Source organism: Nothobranchius furzeri, chromosome 1 (genome assembly GCF_043380555.1).
Source record: "Nothobranchius furzeri strain GRZ-AD chromosome 1, NfurGRZ-RIMD1, whole genome shotgun sequence".
NCBI lineage: Eukaryota > Metazoa > Chordata > Actinopteri > Cyprinodontiformes > Nothobranchiidae > Nothobranchius > Nothobranchius furzeri.
In genome coordinates, this window is record NC_091741.1 from 91,510,424 (window position 1) to 91,529,873 (window position 19,450).

A 19,450-nucleotide genomic window follows, 5' to 3' on the forward strand; every position below is an offset into this window, starting at 1 on the left:
TCGCCAGACTTTTATACCTCAAAATAATCCTTCGTCCCTCATGTATCTGTGAGATGATGCAGCAACTGACATCCAAAAAAAGCCTGATTTCATTAGCGACCTGCCTTCTGGTGTTTCTCTCCCCTTCTACACGTGTCTGCCAAGAACCACAATCATGTAGCATTCATCATGTGTGTAGGCAGCCACCATGTCTGGTCCTGAGTCAGTTTGTGGTTAAAATGGAGAGCGGGGTGAAGACAGGGCACATCTGTCTGGTGGTCTGTCCAACAAGTACAACACAACAAATACAGACTAAAACCCATAATAACGCAAGAGACTTGATGTATCCGTTTGCCTGGTGTGATGCAGAAACATGTAATGCCTAAAACAACAACAAGTGACGATACACCCAGGAAGTGTTAGTCTGGAGATTGTTTAAGAGAAGAACAATAGAGCAGTGATGAGATGTGCTGTTGTGAGTCACAACGCTTCGCTCTGGGCGGTGGGGGGTTTCTGGCACAGACGCAACTTGTGACGTCCATCGGACAATAGACTTGCATGGCTGCATGGTGGCGCAGTGGTTAGCACTGTCGCCTCGCAGCACGAAGGTTGCAGGTTCGAAACTCGGCTGCGGCCTTTCTGCGTGGAGTTGCGTGTTCTCCCCATGCATGTGTGGGTTTCCTCCGGGTTCACCGGTTTCCTCCACAGATCACAACATGCCCTAGGTTATAAATTGGAAGTCGCTTTGGATAAAAGCGTCTGCCAAATAAATAAACATAAATAAACATAATAAACTTTCCGTGCCCAAAAAAATTCCAGTCAAATCCTGAGTGACAGGCATTGGCACTGCTATTCCTGTAAGACCATATTGGCTTTAGAGTTGTGAGACATAACCGTCTGTTGATCTCAAAGACTTGTTCTGTCTTTCCTGTTGCTTCTTTGGGATGCTGTCATTCAGCCACTTGCAAACAAGTCAAGATTTAGGAATTGTCAGATAATGTGGACACATTCATTAAGTCCCAGTATTTGCAGGGGACAATAGACAGATTTTTACTTGGAAATGACAGAAGACGCACAAATGATACAAAGATTTAAAGTCTATTCTTTGTTTCTGTTTGCAATCTGTTGTTAACAGTCTTGGTCTTCATTAGAGGCAGGGTTTAAGAAATAGCCGCCTGAAAACATCACTGAATTAAAATAATATTCTTAAACCTTTGAAACCTAACATTCTGCAGGTCAGCGTGTGAATGTTGTGTCGGCTGATTGTCTTCAGCTGGATTTATTTCTAAGAAAGATTCTAATGTGTTTAATCTTCCCTGGCTATAGATGAAAAAGGCTTTAACACAGAAAGTACACTGTTAGTCTATCTTTATTGTTAAGACTTGCTAAAAATCTGAAAATAAAAATATGTCAATTCATGATTGTCAATTCATGATGCCAGTTGAGCTAAATAATACAATTATGGTATTATTATGTGGTCAAAACCTTATTTGAAATGTTTTCTCCTAATTTGTTCACATTTACTGAGAAAAATGATGGAGAGGACAAAACGAGTTATTTTTATTATAAAATAAATGCAAATGTAGGGTTACCTTTTAGATGCATCCAACAAATATGTGATATCAGTAAAGCACGTCATGCCAAATGTTAAAATCTTTACACAATATTAGACCGTTTTTAATTTATGTTTATTTCGTTTAAGTAAAGTCCTCATTTTATCTAGCCTGGTCTGCCAGACTCGTCCTCTGTTTAATTCTGCACAGTTCTGTGAGCAGAATTAAACAGAGGACGAGTCTGGCATGCCTGGCAACATTTTATCCGTTTTGCTATTTTGTTCTGAAATCAAACCTGTTAGTGGTCTCGCCCATCAGCTCAAACCCCCTCCATCAACCTTGGGTTGTTGGTACAGTCCGTCAGCCCGCGAAACGGAACAACAACAACATGGCGTCTAAAGCAGGTGGGTGAGTTTGGGCAGTAAGTTTGCTTTAGTTCTTTCATAACTTGACTTTAACTCAGTTATTTGGTCGACTAACGTGTTACCATGAGTGCCATGCTACATTTTTGCTTCTGGCGTTTACGTTAGCTTACATGGCTAAAACATGAAAACATCCCTAGAGAATGACTGATATACAAGTTTAATACATTCACGACATGTTTAAGCGTTTTAAATTAGTATAAACTGTCTGAACGTACACACTTGCACATGAGCGTGCTTGACCTAGTTCAGTTATGCTGTCAGTTATATAAAAAAATCTAAATGTTTGTGCACCAAACATGTTGTTACTGCTCAGGTCGTCGAGGTACGAAACGCAAAGCGGAGGTTGAGGCTGAGCAGACGTCAACACAGAAGGAGACCGGAGAGGAGCCAGTGTTGCCAACTTAGCGAATCTGTCACCATTTATAACGACTTTTCAGACCCCCTTAACGACTGTTTTTCAAAAAAGCGACTAGCGACAATTCTGGTGACATTTCCGACCCTCCTCAGCTACTTCGACTACAACTTTGTTGCCGAGATGCCGACTTTACCTGCAGATTAGAGATGCATTTGAAGCGACAGGACCGTGTCCTTCCTCCAGATGATCAGAAAGAAAATGATCTGCGCATGTGATTGCAGCATGATCATGCTACCCCCGTTGACCAATCAAACCATTTGTGGGTTTTCACCCTCCAACTAATAAATTTGTTTTACAGAGAAAATAAATTTAATTGTACAAAAGAAATATCCAAGTATTTAAGACCAATTTTTTCCTTTTGTTAGTCACACACTGGCCACCCACCAACAGATATCCACCTATTTTCAGACTTTGTATCAGTTTTATAGAGAATTGAACATACATTAAACAGCCTTTTTAAAGGCTACTTTACACTGTTTACTTTTGCTTAGAAAGCAATAATTTCTTTAATTCCTATATACGTTTTTTCATCTTTTAAACATTTATTTCTCCTTCCTCTTTCTAAAGTGTCCCCAGCCTTTTTTTATTGCTTACCATTTATTAATTTCTCAGTTCACCTCACATTTTCCCCAACTCAAAATTAAAAAAATTGTTTTTACTTCTTTCATCCTGTCCCACCTCCTTGTTTTCCCTTCATCATAGTGACACAGATTTCGATAAAAAACAGACATTTAACATTTTATTAGACAAATTGGCAAAGTAAATACATTACAACAATGACACAACCAAAATCCTATTTCCAAAAGTACCGCAAAGAATGGGAGTCACTACCTGAATTTAAAGGTTGGCTGAAACCACATGCAGGTAGTGACATTAGAGCTACCTGCATGTACTGCAAAACAGACCTCTATGCAAAGTTGTCAGACATTAAAAAGCATGCAGCTACCCAGAAGCACATCGAGAAGGCTAAGCCTTACAATCAGGCAAGCCAACCCAAACTGACATTCGTTGCCAAAAAAACGGACACACTGAAGCAGGCAGAGGCCACAATTGCTTTGGCTATCAGTGATCACTGCTCAATTTTGTCATGTGACCACATTGGTTTAGCATGCAAAGCAGCTTTCCCTGATTCTACTATTGCCCAAAATTTTCGGATGCACCGTACCAAATGCACTGAGATGATAAATGGTGTTTTGGCTCCATATTTCATACAGCGGTTGGTGGCTGACATTGGCAGTAACAAATACAGCCTTTTGCTTGATGAAAGCACAGATGTCAGTGTCTCCAAATATCTGGGCATTGTGGTTCGCTATTTTAGTGAGGGAAAGGGACACATGGTGGACACCTTCCTTGGCCTTCTTGAGCTGGAGGGAGGGGATGCGAAGAGCATCGCCAAGGCAGTTCTCTCCTTTCTCCATCAGTCTGGCCTTGAGAAGGAGAACCTGCTTGGCATTGGAACAGACAATGCATCAGTAATGACAGGGATATACAATGGTGTTCACAAAATTCTTAAAGAAGAAATAAAACACCTTGTTCTCATCCGCTGTGTATGTCACTCCTTGCAACTGGCTGTCAGCTCTGCTTCCAAAACCACTCTTCCTCGCAGTGTTGAGTTCCTGGTCAGGGAAACCTACAATTGGTTCTCCATCTCCCCTAAAAGAAAAGAAGCATACAGGACAGTTTATGAAACCATAAACTGTGGCGAGAGGCCATTGGCCATAACAAGAGTCTGTGCCACACGCTGGCTTTCAATAGAACCTGCTGTATCAAGACTACTCAGTCAGTGGGAGGAGCTAAAGCTCCATTTTAGTCTGACCAAGACAAGCGAGCATTGCTACATGGCAGACGTTTTGCATTCAATGTATGCTGACCCACAGAACCTACTGTACTTGACCTACCTGAAATCAATCCTTGGTGAGGTGCAGGCTGCAGTGAAGGCCTTTGAGGGAGAGCAAACAGATCCTCTCAAGCTCCTGGACTGTTTAATTCTACTAATTAAATCTGTGTGCAGCAGAGTTCTTCATCCTGGGGCTACAATTGACATCCTGAAAGACCCAATAGAGAACCACATCTCACCCAGGCCGTATCTTGGCTTTGCATTTGAGTCCAAAACAGCAGAGCTTACCATCTCCCCTGAGGATGAGGACTGTGTGAGACGGAGGTGTATTAGTTACACCGTTGCCCTAGCCAATGAGCTTCGAGCAAGACTTCCGGACAGTCTGGAAATTCTTCAGCACATGTCATTGTTCAGCGTCGGAGAGACCCTGAAACAAAACAAGAACCCAGATGACATGGCAAAGCTGATGGTCTTATTAGGATATGATCCTGAAACAACTGACCGCATAATTAATCAGTGGAGAAGTGTCCATTTTCAGAGATGGGAGGAAACAGCCAACACCACTGGGTTCTGGTTTGAGGTCAAAAAGCACAGGGATGCAGCAGGCCTTAACCCATTTGAAGAGTTGGCGTCTGCAGCAGTTTCAGTTCTTTCGCTGCCTCACTCAAATGCTGCAGTAGAAAGACTCTTCAGCCAAATGGGTGTCATTAAAAACAAATTAAGAAGCCGCATGTCCCTCCAAACTCTCACCTCCATCCTCCACATAAGATATGGCTTAAGACTAGCTGGGAACACGTGTTATGAGCACAAGTTGCCAGATAAGGTGCTAAATCTCTTTGCCACGTCTGCTGCCTACTCTTTTAAAGCAGACAGTTGTCCAGGTCCAAGCATGCAGTCATCCAGCACTGCTTCTCAGAGGGAAAGCACTGATAGTGCTTGTATAGAGGACATGGAGTTCTGCCTCAGGGCCCTCGATGATCTAGAGTAAGCAGATTTAAAAAAAAAAACATTAAAATTAGTTAACTTTGTAAATATTTGTCAATAGTTTATGTGATATGTTAATAAAAAAAAATAAATTGGAACTCCAATTTAAAAAAAACTCTGTTAATATTGTAAATAAGTCAATAGTTCATGTGATTGGCCTTTAAATCAAGCTGTATAATAGCTAATTTATTGTAAGTAAAGAATATCAACTGGAACTACAATAAAAAATCCTTTTTGTTAATACTGTAAATATGTCAATAGTTCATGTGGTTGGCCTTTAAATAAATATGTTAAATAGTTAATCTATTGTTAATAAAACATCTGAACTGAAACTAATAGATAAAACTGTTTCATTGTTGTTAATAGTGTAAATATTGAAATAGTTACAGCTTTGCAGGGTGATGATAAGTTTTCTTACCTTTTGAGTTTGTGCTCATCTTCGCTGGGGCGAGGTAGTCGTCGTGAGTAGCTTTGTTAGCTTTGTTGTTAGCTTTAGCCATTTTCTTCTTCCTTTGTTGACTCACACACACTTTACGTTTTGCTGAAACTCCTTCGTCTGGTTGTGAAGGGTGATATAATATGACCAGTGAGTTTTTTTCTCTCGCATGCAAATAGTTTATTAACAAGTTCATTATTTAAGATAGCCACCGGAGCTAGATAAAGGGCAACCACTCCTTCCGCCATCCTGCCGCATTTCGGCAGCTGAGCTCAGTTGGCACTGGTAGGCTGACCGCAGGGCAGCGTCGCTATCGCACATGGCTGCTGGCTTCTCACACCCATGTCGATGCTCGCACCACTTGTGGTGCGATCAAGGAACATTGGAACTCTATGATGAGTTCATAAACATTGCACATTTTAAACTTTTATAAAAAGGTGCTGTTTTGTATTCTATGGGTTTTTCATTTTAATAAAATATTAAAAAATAAATTAAATACATTTTTTATAAAATCACGTGGGTTTTATTTGATTGATTTACTCTACAAGACCGATTACGTCACGACGCAGACGTGGTGACGTCATCACGTCTTATGCAAATGAGCACGTGACGTCATCTGGTGACATCTAACGTCTTTCGGGGGGAACTTCAGCTACTTTCAGTCAAAAACAGTTGGCAACACTGAGAGGAGCACGTTGGCCAGCAAAACCTCAAGGTGGTTATTGAACATTGGTGAGTTGTCGATGGTTGCCAGTAATGGAGTGATTGAACTAATATATGCGCACCACTAGGAAAGTGTTTCATCACGTAGAGTTTAAAATGGACCCAGTTATCGTGTCGTACCGGGTTTTCCCTAAATGACAAAGTCCGTTTGCAGTGAATTTTTCGTTCACCAGTGTGTTTACCTTATTGTAATACAAGGACTCAAGTTCAGTTCTCAGCTGATCAGGTAAAATACAAACATGTCTCCTTCAAATTAATTTTCTGTTATTTTAAATCAGGGGCCGGCAACCTTTTCCCGTCAAAGAGCCATTATTGCCTGCTGCCCACAGTAAAGAAAACACTGGGAGCCACAGCAGAGAGCTGCTTTAACCAATCACAACAAGTGACAGCCAGTACCGGTTGCTCGTGTACATCAAAGTTATCTTTCAATAGAAGATAATCAATAAAGCGATTTGTATAAGATGGATCCAGAAGTTGTAGCCCGTCTCTGCCTACAATATTTTAATATTTTTCACCATGTTTGTGGTTTTACTGAGCAGGTGCCACTTTTGTCACACGTTTCTTTTTAAAACATGTTCAAACTGTTCAGATTTGATTGCTGTAATTTAACTTTGTAGGTGGGGAAGGTAAGAAAATGATCCAATCAATTTATTTTTCCCTCATTTACAGCGACGGAGATAACGGCGCAGTGCGCCTGGTGTTAGGTTTTTACTTATGCTTTACCCCTTTAAGAAGCTAAGAGGACAGAGAAAAGATAAGAACAGATGAGAAAGAAACCTGGGTATAAAAATATTTTCCTTATTTAATCAAAACACACCTTATGTTTGTTACACAGCTTACACTTGTTCTTGGGGCTGAAGGTTCTAACACAATCTACTAGACACAGCCCAACAAAGAAAACTCCTGAGTCAAATAAACAGGTAATAAAGAAAAATCACAGCTTTTAATTAAAAGCTGGAAAACAGACTAATCAACAGATCTCGGGTAGCTTTTAAAATGAAATAATTACTTAGGCTGGTACGGGTTTCTAAGAGTTTCTATAACCCAAATGGCTCTCTGAAGCCAAACAAACGAACCTTTTAAAGAACAGAAAATACTTAGTTTTCTGTCCAGGCACGTATACTAGTGTGAAGCAATTGGCTACAAACCACTGACTCAAGCTTAAACAGAATACCATGCAGAGGCTTTCCTCTAAACGCGCGCACAATCGTATTCTAAAGTCAGGGTGTCCAGAACGGAGCAGAAATGGAGACTACTCATGGGTTAGGAGTAGCTCCTCGGGCGTGTATCCAGCGTTCCTTTTATCCCCTCTCGGGAACAAACACACTCCGTCCAAGATGAGCTGCAGGTGTGACTGCAGCAATTCGGAGCGGGGACTTCCCCGTGACGTCATCGGAGAGAACGTCCGCAGCGAGGGAATCCCGGCACGTCTCCACAGCAACGGGGACGCCACCCTCCAGCGATGTCTTGCGCCGGTGTGTCCTTAACTGTTTGGAACTTAAATGCGCCATTTTAAACAAACACAATAATAATAAAAAGAATGCGCCATTTTAAACAAACACAATAATAAAAAGAAAACAGCACATTTACGGCCACACATGAGTGGGGAACGTAACACCTGGCTCTGGTGTTAATCAAATTTAATTTTATCTCTTTGTAACAATTTTCACAAGAAAACAAAACCGTTAAAAGCAGGGCTTGTGTTGACTGAATAGTTCCCGTATTTGTCCGTTTATTTTGACAGAGAAAGAATAGAAAGATAGCCTGGCAAGCCAGACAAAATAAATGTATTATTTAGTCTGGCAACACTCCATTGATGGCTCTCAGTTGTGGGGCGGGTTCTTCCGTTGTCTTTCAAATGATCTCTGCATGCTACTGGACAATGAATGTGACATACTCACCGCAACAGCTATCGGTAAATGAGGCGGTCCGCAGTTGAAGGAGAAAAAAAGCCATTTCAAACGAGCTGCCGCCATCTTGTTTCACTCTGTTGCATCATCCCACCCACCAGGCATATAGAGTGCCCTGATTGGCCCACAAAGCAGATAAAGCTCTGTGATTTGTTCACTAAGCAGATCAAGCACTATGATTGGCCCACCATTATGGACCAATCACAGCTCTTTATGTGTTTGAAACCCCTCTAGAGAGCTGTGATTGGCCAGCCAGAATGCTGTTGGGAGCTGCAGAGGTTCCAGTGGAGCGTTCCCAGACCAAACTTTGCAAAGAAAGAATTTGGTCTAGTTCACTAGGCTAATAGAGAATTACCCCGACACATGCAGACAAACTGACATTTTATTTGTTACGCACATTGTAGATGTAGCTAAATCACTCAAGAAAAGATTCCCATCTGAACATCTGAGCTGGACACTGCTCAGTGCAGCTCGCTGTCAGCGCGTACGTATGGTCCACAGCGAGCTGAAGATGTGGAGAGGGGCTTGGAGCGTGTCGCAGAACCAGAGCGCATGCGGGAAGGTTCCTCCCACTGAAGCGAGCGTTTTCCAAACCCTGTCTCTTAGAGAGACTTGTCACTTAGAAAATGTTCCCTGATTATGAAACTTTGGCTGAATAGTGCTTGTTCCTGTCTCCAATGTGGCGACGCATCCATGAGCCTGTCTGAGGAGAAGCCCAGAATCTCACATCCTCTTCAGCTCAGAAAGCGCCTATTACGCACGAGCGTGACCCGTCAACCCGGTCTCACAGTAAGACCGGGTTGGACCTGTTCAGGTTCAGACAATCTTTACATTTAGAATTGACATCCAGATGTAAAATTAATGCAGTAAAATATAAAGCATTTTATTTAAATATCCATTCATTATTTTACAAGCACAGAGAGCCGCATCAGATGGATGGAAGAGCTGAATGCGGCTCCAGAGCTGCGGGTTGCCGACCCCTATTTTAAATAGTCTGTGGGTCTCAATTGAAGATATCATCAATATTTTTTTGCGTTTTGCAGCAGAGGTGGGGCTCTAGCACTGTGCTTGCATAAATGTATATATTGACATGATGAGCAGCCACTAATAGATACTCTGAATGACCATCACAGATGTCCAGCTGATGGTTGATCTCATATTTGTTTTTGGCAGTAAAAGCTGACGAGTGTATGGGCGTAATGCCCAGGAGGTGAAGTCAGCCCTTCTGGCCATCCGCCCTGGTCTGAGTGTGGTCATCAACCCTGACAAACCCCGCAGGAACAGCTTTGAGATCTCTCTGCTGGATGGGGACAAAGGTGAGGGGGAGAAGAAGCCAATGCCAGAAATAATCAGGACATCTGGTGTTTCCAAAGGAAATCCGTTTTGGAGATCATCCTGGCCAAACTCTTCAACTTTTAGTTTTTGCAATTGTTCTCATCTTTCATTAATATTTTATTTGCACACAGAAGGCTATGACGATCTTTTTGTGACTTGAAATGCAAATATCAGATACTTAAACAAGAAAACTAGATTTGAAAAGTTTTGAATAATTTAAATGTTTGTAAAGCATCCTTTTAAAAACTGCTCATTGACAGTTAACTATTATAAAATTTAGATTTCTCTTTCAAGTTTTCCTTATGGTTTTTCCTCATTTCTGTAATGATATCCTCACAGGCTTGTTAAGTCCTGCCTTGGCTAAGTCCAAAAAGTATTTACCTAAATCCAGGGTATTGAATTCCGGTCCCGACGGCCCGTATCCAGCATGTTTTAGTGGTTTCTCTGCTCCAACACACTTGATAAAACGTGCTGGATACCCGCCCTCCAGGCTCGGAATTCAGTACCCCTGACCTAATTGTCTGTGTTTGGATAATATGTCCTTTAATTGTCTTGAAATTAACTATTAACGACTTTGTACTATTACTTTTATAAAATGACAGATCTCTTACTATTTTTCTTCTAAAGAAACGTCCCTGTGGAGCGGCATCAAGAAGGGTCCACCACGTAAAATGAAGTTTCCACAACCTGAAGCTGTTGCAGCTGCTCTGCAGGAAGCCTTAAAGAGTGAATAAACACACAGTAAAGGTTTGTTTAACTTATTTAACAGAAACCTAGGGTGTGTCCGAATCCACGGGCAGGATGCTTATGAGTACGGGTCCTTGCTCGACTGCTAAAACCGGAAGTCAGCGGCTCTGAATTCGGACAGTCTAGCCTTCACCTCTACGCTGGCCCGTAGGTCCCGTCACAGCCGTGGCGGCAGCTACACACAAAGGAAACATGCTAAAGCTAGCGAAAATCGAGCAGGAATATTAAGGAGCTAGAGCAACTTCACGTCCATCAGCAGCGTTTGTTCACAACCGTTTTCAGGTAAAGTAACTTTGTTTATTCTAGAAGCTTTCAGGACTTACATGTTAACTTTAGATGGTTTCATGTTTGTTTTAAGCTACAGAATGAACTTGTTAAACACACACAACACATTACTACAGAGTATTATCATGTAGGTAATTAATATAAACCAAATGCATTATAAATGTTAAATGCAGCAGGATGTTTTCTAATGTAAATTGGACCGTAGAACTTATTTTGCATCAAATGGGGATAAAATGCTTTAAAAAACAGGCTTTTAATAAAATAGCATTGAAGTGTTTTCAATGTGCATTTATTTAGTCAACTTAAGACTAATAATGATTAGATCTGTCTTAAAAATGTAAATTCTCTGTAGTTTTTATTTAACTATTCCCAGCTGATTTTCTTTAAACTGAGCAGAACCATCATACATCAGGTTATATGTTTGTTTTACATTTTTCAATAAAAAAAAAACTTTTTTTAATATATTACAGGTCAGCATGCACTGTGCTGCACATCTGCCTCTGTGCTGGTGAAGTTGTGGGTCTGGAGGATGAGCCTGAGGAAGATGTGTGTGGAGGAGGTCAGTGGTGCTCTGTCCTGCAGGAGGTACCAGCAAACCACCACTATTGTTAACAGGCAAGTCATTTATGTAGGAACCTCTATTAAAAACAACACTGTGGTTTTATTTGCTGAAGAGTCACAATTGTTATACCAGTGGATCCATAAACCATCTCATCATTTCATATTTCTGAATACATCTTGGAGATGTCACAGTCGTCGTCTGAGCCAGCCCAGAAGTCCCTGTAGAAGGACGATGGAGTGGACAGTGAGAGGAAGCGTCCCAAAGCTCTCTCTGCAGACCGTCCTGTATGATGTTCCTCTGACCAGAAACGTCCAGCCACGGGTCTGATCCAGCCCTCCATCCACGTCTGGATCCTCCTGCAGCAGATCCAGATGCACAGTTAAAGACTTCCTGCTCGCTCAGTTTAAATAAATGATCCAGAATGAGACAGGTTAATCCTGCTTTAACCGTACATAACTGGTCCATACTGGTTTTGATCTGTAAATAATTGTAACGTATTATAAATAATCTTGTCTCCTTACCATCTTTTCATTTTCTGTTCATGTAACATGTTCAAAAACATCTGTAATAATAAAACTGGTGATAAAATCAATGACCAAAAAAAGTTATCAATTAGTATTTGTTTTAATAAATGTGTTCAAATATCAAACAGCTAAATAACATTAACATGATAACAGTAGAAGGCCTCTCTCCCAGGAGGACCACCAGGTAAAGCCTCTCCTGACCCTGGACACCTGCAGTCCTACAGAGAAAATCAGACCGCAGGTGACAAAAAAGGCAATAAACACATTTTTACATTTATCCACATGAGAAGATAAAAATTATATTCTAAACAATTTTTACTTCATTAAAACGTGTCAGCTGTGTGAATCCCTGAATGTAAAACTGCTTTTCACAGCAGAACACAGAAGAACTTCTGTACTCATGTGTAGACAGCTTCCCTCTTCACCTCTAAGCTCAATAAAAACGCTCTGTTGTCCCTAAAACAAATGACAAGTTTAATTCGCTACACACACACGGGAATAACTACGGGACCCGCGATAAACTCATTCTGGCTGATTTCTGCCAAAATGTAATTTAAGAAACAAATATACAAACGAAAAATGTCCATAAACAAAACTGCTTTTTACGTCTAGTTTTAAACAAATTTACGTTTAAAACTTCGTAGCTCTCCCCATTTTCTCTACTTGTTGAAAATCCACAGCCGGCGCGCAAAGCATGCTGGGACAGCCTTGTTCTGTGAGGATACAACAGGCCCCGCCTCAAAATGTGGGTGGAGCAAGGACGCATTTGAGGACGCGAGAATAAGTATTCTTGGAATTCCGACAGTACTCGTCACCACGCTGTGACATCATCGACCTCAAAATGCGCTCTTACAAGCATCCTTCCTGTGGATTCGGACACACCCCTATTTTAGAAGACCAATGGCGCTGGTCTTCAGCCGTCTCGCTTTCGTCAGTGTGCCCCAGGGAAGCTGTGGCTACATTACAGGTCATCATCATCATCAGCGTGTGGATTGTAGAAACCTAAGAAAGCCCCAATACAGATACAGGCCAAATATTAGGATGCAATTTAAGTATTGTGTTAAACCTGCATGTGAACAGCATTAACTCACATATGTTTTATATTTGTTTACATTTAGTGAAATGCCACTCTTCTGCAGCCGGGCATCCAGAAGATGACTAGAAGCAAAAATGATGAAGAGTGACCAAGGAGACTTTCTCAGTCCCTCTTCTGAAGAAGCCAGCTCTTTGACACCTTCTGGTTACGCGGTGACACCTGCTGGGGCATCTTAGTAAATACAGGAACTGTCTCCTAGTGTCTTTCAAGTGTTTTATTTCTCAAAAGTTGAGTGTTGCTGATGTTAAATAAAATGTTACTTTGTTTTTCTGCGTGTATTTTTGCTTTAACAAAGCATGGACCTGTGTGCAACTAGTGTGGATGATTTGATACAGCAACAATTAAATTACGTTTATATGACCCCAAATCACAAGAGTTGTCTCAGGTTACTTTACAAAGTAAATGTTCCAGTGGAACTTACTTATCAGCTCATTGTCAATTAGTTAAAAGGTTTCCTATACAAGAAAACCCAGCATGGAGTCACTGACTAGTGTCAGAGTCTTTACAGCAATCCTCATACTAAACAAGCATGTAGTGACAGTGGAGAGGAAAATGCCCTTTTAACAGGAAGAAACCTCCAGCAGAGCCTGGCTCAGTATGGGTGCCCTAACTGACTGAGAATTTGAGAATACAGCAGACACAAAAGCTAAACAGATGAACTGGAGTTTTCTGTTAAAGAATAAAAATAGAGGGAAAATGTTTAGTGGTTGGCAGTACCTCTCTTGGAAATATCAGCTTAGAACACGAGCAGTCTTGAGTCTACAGCAGCATAACTACAGAAGTAACTCAACAGAAATGTAACCTCAAGATTTATACATAAATGAGTATCATCAGTGTAGCACTGAACCCTGTGGTATTCCTCAAGTAACCCTACAGACTGCATGAAGATTTGTCGCTTACATGAAAAAACTCAATTCTGTCAGACGTAAGATTTAAACCAGCCTAGCACTGTTCCTTTAATCCTTACAACATGTCTGAGCCTTTCTAAGAGAATATTGTGATCAACTGTGTCAAAACCAGCACTGAAAGAAGGAAAACAATCGTTTACAGCGCCTCTCAAGATAAACATCACGAGGTTCTTCACAAAAAAGTATAAAAAAGATTTCAAAGAATGATTACAAATATGTTTAAAATGAGAGAAAAAAATTGATAAATTCATTTAGTAAGGAAAGTGGGAGAAAAAGGAATAGGAAAAGAAAATCACCGAGATCCAACAAGACCAGAAGAGATCATTCGTAAGCTTCATTAATGTGGTTTCAAGGTTAGAATGAGCTCTAACATCTTTCACTAACAGATCTTTACTGTTTAGATTCTCACATGATTTTTATGCTGATGCCACAAACTAAACAGGTACTTTTGATGAAAAATGTCATGCTTCTACAAGGATGATGAAAAAATATTTCCCATTATTGTCCCTGGTAATTTTTAAAACAAACACCCTTACTTGTGGCTTTTGGTAATGGGGTTCAATGTGATATTTTTTCATGTGGTCTAAAGTCTCTGGTGGTGCCCCTGCAGATAAGGATATATAGGGAAGAAATTGTTAGTAAAATAACCTGTGGCCCTGTGTGAAGTTGTAACCATTATAGTGAATGGAGACTTCATATAAATATCTCTGTTAGAGCACATGCTGAAAAATAAGATTTCCGACTTGCTTTGAGGGGAGCTGGTGACTAACTCCAGCCAACAAATATTCACTCACACTCAGAACATTTAACCTGACGTACATGTTTTGGGCTGGAGGAAACCAGAGTACCCTGAGAGACCCCACGCATGCATGGGATGGAAATGCATCCGCAGACAGGATTCAAGTCTGCGACCTTACCTCTGCAAGGCAGCTGCACCACCATGTTACAGTTACTAGAAGCAAATCAAAAGACCGAACGAGCCAGTAGGTGGCAGTAAAAGAAAGAAAACAACCTGGCATGCGATTGGTTATTAAAGACCTTACGTCATCACCACGCGCCTACCGTCGAGCTAGGTCCTCTCGTCTTAAACGCAGTTTCTTAAAAACAACAAATACCTGATATTTTGCAGGTAAGAGTTTCGTATATAAAAAAACAACTTGTACATTTTATTTTGTTTGTGTTTGATGTTTGCTGATTATTAGTACACTGTCATTCCGCATTTGTTTAATTTAATAACGTTAGATTAGCAGCGGCCTGCTAACTGCTAGCAACTTTTCTTTTCTTTTTTTATTTGAAACGTGTTTTTTGTATTCAGTGTTTCTTTCATAGCGTAACACCAGATAGCTTTGCATGGTCTGACCACAACTATTTCTTTATATTAAGGTTTTTTTTTAATTACACTAATCTCCGAATCTGTCAGTGACGTTTACAATCTTGCAGAGTGTATGGTCTTGCTGTTGCACTGTAGAAATGTGCAACCGTTAATACTCTGCGTGATATTTTAGTCAAATGTGTGTGACCACGTTTTTGTGTCAGTCATGGCGACAGAGGTTTTGGAGAAGACGAGTGACGATGCTCCGGCATCGGGGAAGCCGTTTACCAGGTTCGACCTGGAGAAGGAGACAGAGCTGCGGTTTGAGGTGGAGGCAGGAGATGCATCAGAGCAGGTGGAGATGGAGCTCGTCACGGGAATGGCTGAAGTGTTCGGATCAGAGCTAAACCGGAATAAGAAGTACACGTTTGGGCCAGGCTCCAAAATAGCAGTTTTCACCTGGCAAGGCTGCACTGTGAATCTTTATGGAAAACCAGAGGTGAATGTTAGGCTGTTAGTCTGAATAATCACCCGCGTGCTGCCTTGTGTGTTTGAATGCTTTTCCGTTGTCTCTGCAGGTGGCTTATGTGTCTAAGGACACTCCTATGCTGCTCTATTTGAACACACATGCTGCCCTGGAACAGATGAGGAAACAAGCAGAGCGGGATAACGAGAGGGGACCAAGAGTATGTTTCAAGAAGAAGAAAGCAGTAGTCCAAAGAATATGACATTGATATTTAGTATTTATTCTGCCTTCAGGTAATGGTGGTGGGACCTACGGATGTGGGCAAGTCCACGGTGTGTCGGCTGCTCCTCAGCTATGCTGTCAGGGTTGGAAGGAGGCCTACATTTGTTGAACTGGATGTCGGACAGAGTGGGGTAAAACTGCTTTTAGTGATCATAATACAGATTTAAACAAATGCTCAGGTGATCAGTCGCTTTGTTTCTGCAGGTGTCTGTCCCAGGGACAGTGTCAGCACTGTGCATTGAGCGTCCGGCTGATGTGGAGGAGGGTTTCTCAGTTCAGGCGCCCTTAGTGTATCACTTTGGCTCGACTACTCCAGGGACCAATATCAAACTGTACAACAAGGTGAGAAGTCTTTCTGCCACAAGTTTATCCTGTGCTGTCTAGGGTTGTCACGGTAACCGGTGTAGCTGTAAACCCCGGTAAAAAAGTTGACAATAATAATAACCGTCTTGTTTTAAAAAAAAACTATATTATCTCAGTGGGTTACCGTGGCTGCGGTGTAGGCGCGGTGACCCTTACCAGCCACCGTATCATTTGCTGAAGTCGCTGGCGGCACATGTGCACTTTGCTGTTTACAGCCAAAACTTTCTTCAGGGTATCCGCGGGTCCTTAAAAAGTCTTAAATTTGCTTTTCCAAATTTAAAGAGCAAGTCACCCCCAAATCACATTTTTTTTGCTGATCAACTATATAAAGGAGTGTCTAATCATGCTACAGACACGTGTAGTCAATAATTTGGCAGTTCAGTGCATCTTGGTTAAAATTCAAATATTCTGCCTAAAACTGTCAGTGTTGCGCCGTCGTCAGGGAAACATTCTGCACTGTATTTGAATTTAAATCTGCCACCGCTATTGGCTAAGAGGTATGCTATGATGTCATCTGGTATGTTATGATGTCATAATGCCATTGTGAGCCTGTGTGTGTGTGTATTTGTTAGCGGCTCCGCCCTCTTGGTCTGCCAAGCAACAGCATTTGTTGCATTTTTCAAACATGAAGTGGGAGTGAAGTAAGTTTCTTGTAGGGGGTGACTTGCTCTTTAAGGCCTTAAAAATCCTTAAAAATGACAAATAATCCTTAAATACAATTTCCAAAGGTCTTAAATTACCACAGACACAATAAACAAGATTATTTTATTTCAATTTTCATGAATTTCTAGTTAGTGTTCAGCATTTTTTGTGTATGATAATGGCATAAGCGGAACCGTACACATTCAGTTGGTATTGAAAGGGGGCTTTTTTAGATGAGCACATAAGCTGGTTAAGCTAGTGGGAGATTGCGCCATGGGGACGTGCAACTTTTATGGTAACTGGATGGCTAATCCCACATTCACAATAGCTGGAAATTATAGTTAAATTTAATTTTAAAAAGTAGCTTAAATTTGGTCAAATTGGCCTAAAAAGGTCTTAAAAAGTCTTAAATTTGGCTCCCTTAAACCTGCAGATACCCCGTTTCTTGAAGCTAAAGCTGAAATAATGGCCAAAGGAGGAGACGGCAGCACTCAGGACATTTTTTATCCCTCAAAGAAGACAAAGTGGGAAGTACGGCCATCTTTTGGATATTTGAATCTCATGACACATCTGCGTGACCATCACCCACAACTCTACAGTCAACGCAAGGCAAGCTAACGTTAGCGCTTTAGCTAAAATGCGTGATCCGAGGATTTGGGTTGAGGGAGAATGCAACGAGTCGCTATATAAAGCAGCCGCAGCGCCGCTACCTGCATATAAACCGTGTCACGGACACCCCCATGTTGAAATGACACTATGCATTACGGGGCTCCCAGGGGCAGATAAGAGTTGGTCTCTCTCCGAGAATAATTATGAATTTAACAATGATTACTGCCTGATGACATTTTCCCACATCTGCAAAGCTCACTGGAAGGACACAAACCGAGGACAATATTTTCCTGATATAGGGTTTATTACTCAAGTAAGGGTAAAAAAGAATCTGATTAGAAGGCTACTTGAGTACTGAGTATCATCTGGTCTAATATTTTTAAATGATGACATCAAACAGACATAAAATAAGAAGTTATGGGCAAATATTGGTATTTTAAAGACTAAAGGGAAAAAATGTAAACAAATAAACAACATCATTACAAAATAACACATTTTAGGCAAAATTTAGACACAAACTGAGGACAATATTTCCTGACATACAGGATTTATTTAATTGTGTGAAAATTTAGCACGTTTAAAAAAAATACCGGGATAATACTGAAAACCGTGGTAATTTTGGTCACAATAACCGTGAGGTTACATTTTCACACCGTGACAACCCTAGTGCTGTCATCATTTATGTTGATTTTCTCTAACTCTAGCTTTCTCCTGATGTGTAGCTGACATCATGCTTAGCTGAGGTGTTTTCCCAGCGCTGTGAGATGAACCGGAAGGCCAGCGTGGGGGGCTGCATCATCAACACTTGTGGCTGGGTGAAGGGTTCTGGATATCAGGCTCTGGTCCACTGTGCATCCACCTTTCAGGTGGATGTGGTGCTGGTGTTGGATCACGAGAGGCTTTACAATGAACTCAAACGAGACCTGCCTCACTTTGTGCGCGTTGTACTCCTGCCTAAATCTGGTGGAGTGGTGGAACGCTCCAAAGAGTGCCGGCGGGAAACCCGGGATGAAAAAATCCGTGAATACTTCTACGGATTCCGTGGAATTTCCTTCTTCCCCTTTTCTTATGAAGTTCGATTCTCAGATGTTCGTATCTATAAAATCGGAGCACCATCCATCCCAGACTCGTGCTTGCCTCTGGGAATGTCTCAGGATGATACACAACTGAAACTCGTGCCTGTGACACCAGGGAGGGATCTGACGTATCACGTCTTGAGTGTGAGCAGCGTTGACGATGGGGATGAAGATGCCAGAAAGAGTATTGTGGAGAGTCCTGTGTGCGGTTTTATTGTTGTAACTCAGGTAGACACTCAGACGCAGGTGATGAAAGTGCTTTCTCCGGCTCCCAGGCCACTGCCCAGACACACACTGCTCATAATGGACATCCGATTTATGGACATGAAGTGAAACTTTGAGAGAGAGGCGGTGGGCTGAACATGCCAAACTGCAGCCTGGCTGGATTTTGTTTAATGAATAAAAGGTTAAATTGGTTTGTGCTGCAGATTTTACTCTGTTTTATAGAGCTGAACATACAGGTCTCTGACCTGTCTCCTGTAAACGCAGGGATGTATTTTGTCTTGATAAGCAGTTTTTAAGAGAGACCCTTTGCCTCCAATTGGTTAATAAATATTTTTATTGCCAAATTATTGAGTTGTGATTTTATTCCAGAAATGTCATTTGTTAATTTCCAAATGCTAGTTTCAAAACTTATTGTGAAACCTATGAAAAATTAGATGGAGTACCCTTTAGTTATGAATGAAACTAAGTAGCTTTGGTTAGACTTTAAACAAACCAGTCAATTTAATTTGTAAAGTAGTTTATATGCCTTGCTTTCTTCTCTGGGCAGATCTTGCAATGTTCATGGTTCTTGCTTTGAAGCAAATTTTGACAAATGACCCTCACCTGTTTGCCATACTTTAATAGTCACTCTACCGGTATGGCAGTAAATGTTTGCTTGCTCCACAAAGCAGCCTTGTTTGTTTTGTCAGCACCTGCCAGCTCAGTGTGCTTTCTGTTTTCTAATTTTACGTTAATATCCTGATTTTTTTTTCTTTT

The 19,450-nt window shown here is 41.2% G+C and overlaps 2 protein-coding genes across 3 annotated transcripts; both read left to right on the forward strand.

The window, feature by feature from the left end:
• Positions 1–1,853: 1,853 nt before the first annotated feature.
• selenoh (selenoprotein H) lies at positions 1,854–12,944 on the forward strand. Of its 2 annotated transcripts, XM_070551470.1 has the most exons (6): positions 1,854–1,936; positions 2,271–2,336; positions 6,313–6,361; positions 9,436–9,578; positions 10,225–10,344; positions 12,855–12,944. In XM_070551470.1, exons 1-5 carry the CDS (start codon positions 1,921–1,923, stop codon positions 10,329–10,331), a joined length of 381 nt encoding a protein of 126 aa, XP_070407571.1. In that variant the 5' UTR covers positions 1,854–1,920; the 3' UTR covers positions 10,332–10,344; positions 12,855–12,944. The 2 variants fall into 2 exon arrangements, with proteins under 2 accessions (XP_070407571.1, XP_070407569.1); XM_070551468.1 differs by lacking the exon at positions 1,854–1,936 and having other exon boundaries at positions 2,090–2,336.
• Positions 12,945–14,746: 1,802 nt separating this feature from the next.
• clp1 (cleavage factor polyribonucleotide kinase subunit 1) lies at positions 14,747–19,038 on the forward strand. Its single transcript, XM_015946104.3, has 6 exons — positions 14,747–14,848; positions 15,256–15,530; positions 15,610–15,717; positions 15,791–15,910; positions 15,984–16,121; positions 18,116–19,038. The coding sequence occupies exons 2-6, from the start codon at positions 15,258–15,260 to the stop codon at positions 18,800–18,802; spliced, it is 1,326 nt and encodes a 441-aa protein (XP_015801590.3). The 5' UTR covers positions 14,747–14,848; positions 15,256–15,257; the 3' UTR covers positions 18,803–19,038.
• The last annotated feature ends 412 nt before the right edge of the window (positions 19,039–19,450 follow it).

Bases quoted from the DNA above. Each gene is read 5' to 3' on its own strand.
- clp1 (XM_015946104.3), top strand. From the start codon at position 15,258: ATGGCGACAGAGGTTTTGGAGAAGACGAGTGACGATGCTCCGGCATCG. The intron at 15,531-15,609 runs GTGAATGTTAGG...TTGTCTCTGCAG, and splicing joins ATCTTTATGGAAAACCAGAG to GTGGCTTATGTGTCTAAGGA. The intron at 15,718-15,790 runs GTATGTTTCAAG...TTCTGCCTTCAG, and splicing joins ATAACGAGAGGGGACCAAGA to GTAATGGTGGTGGGACCTAC.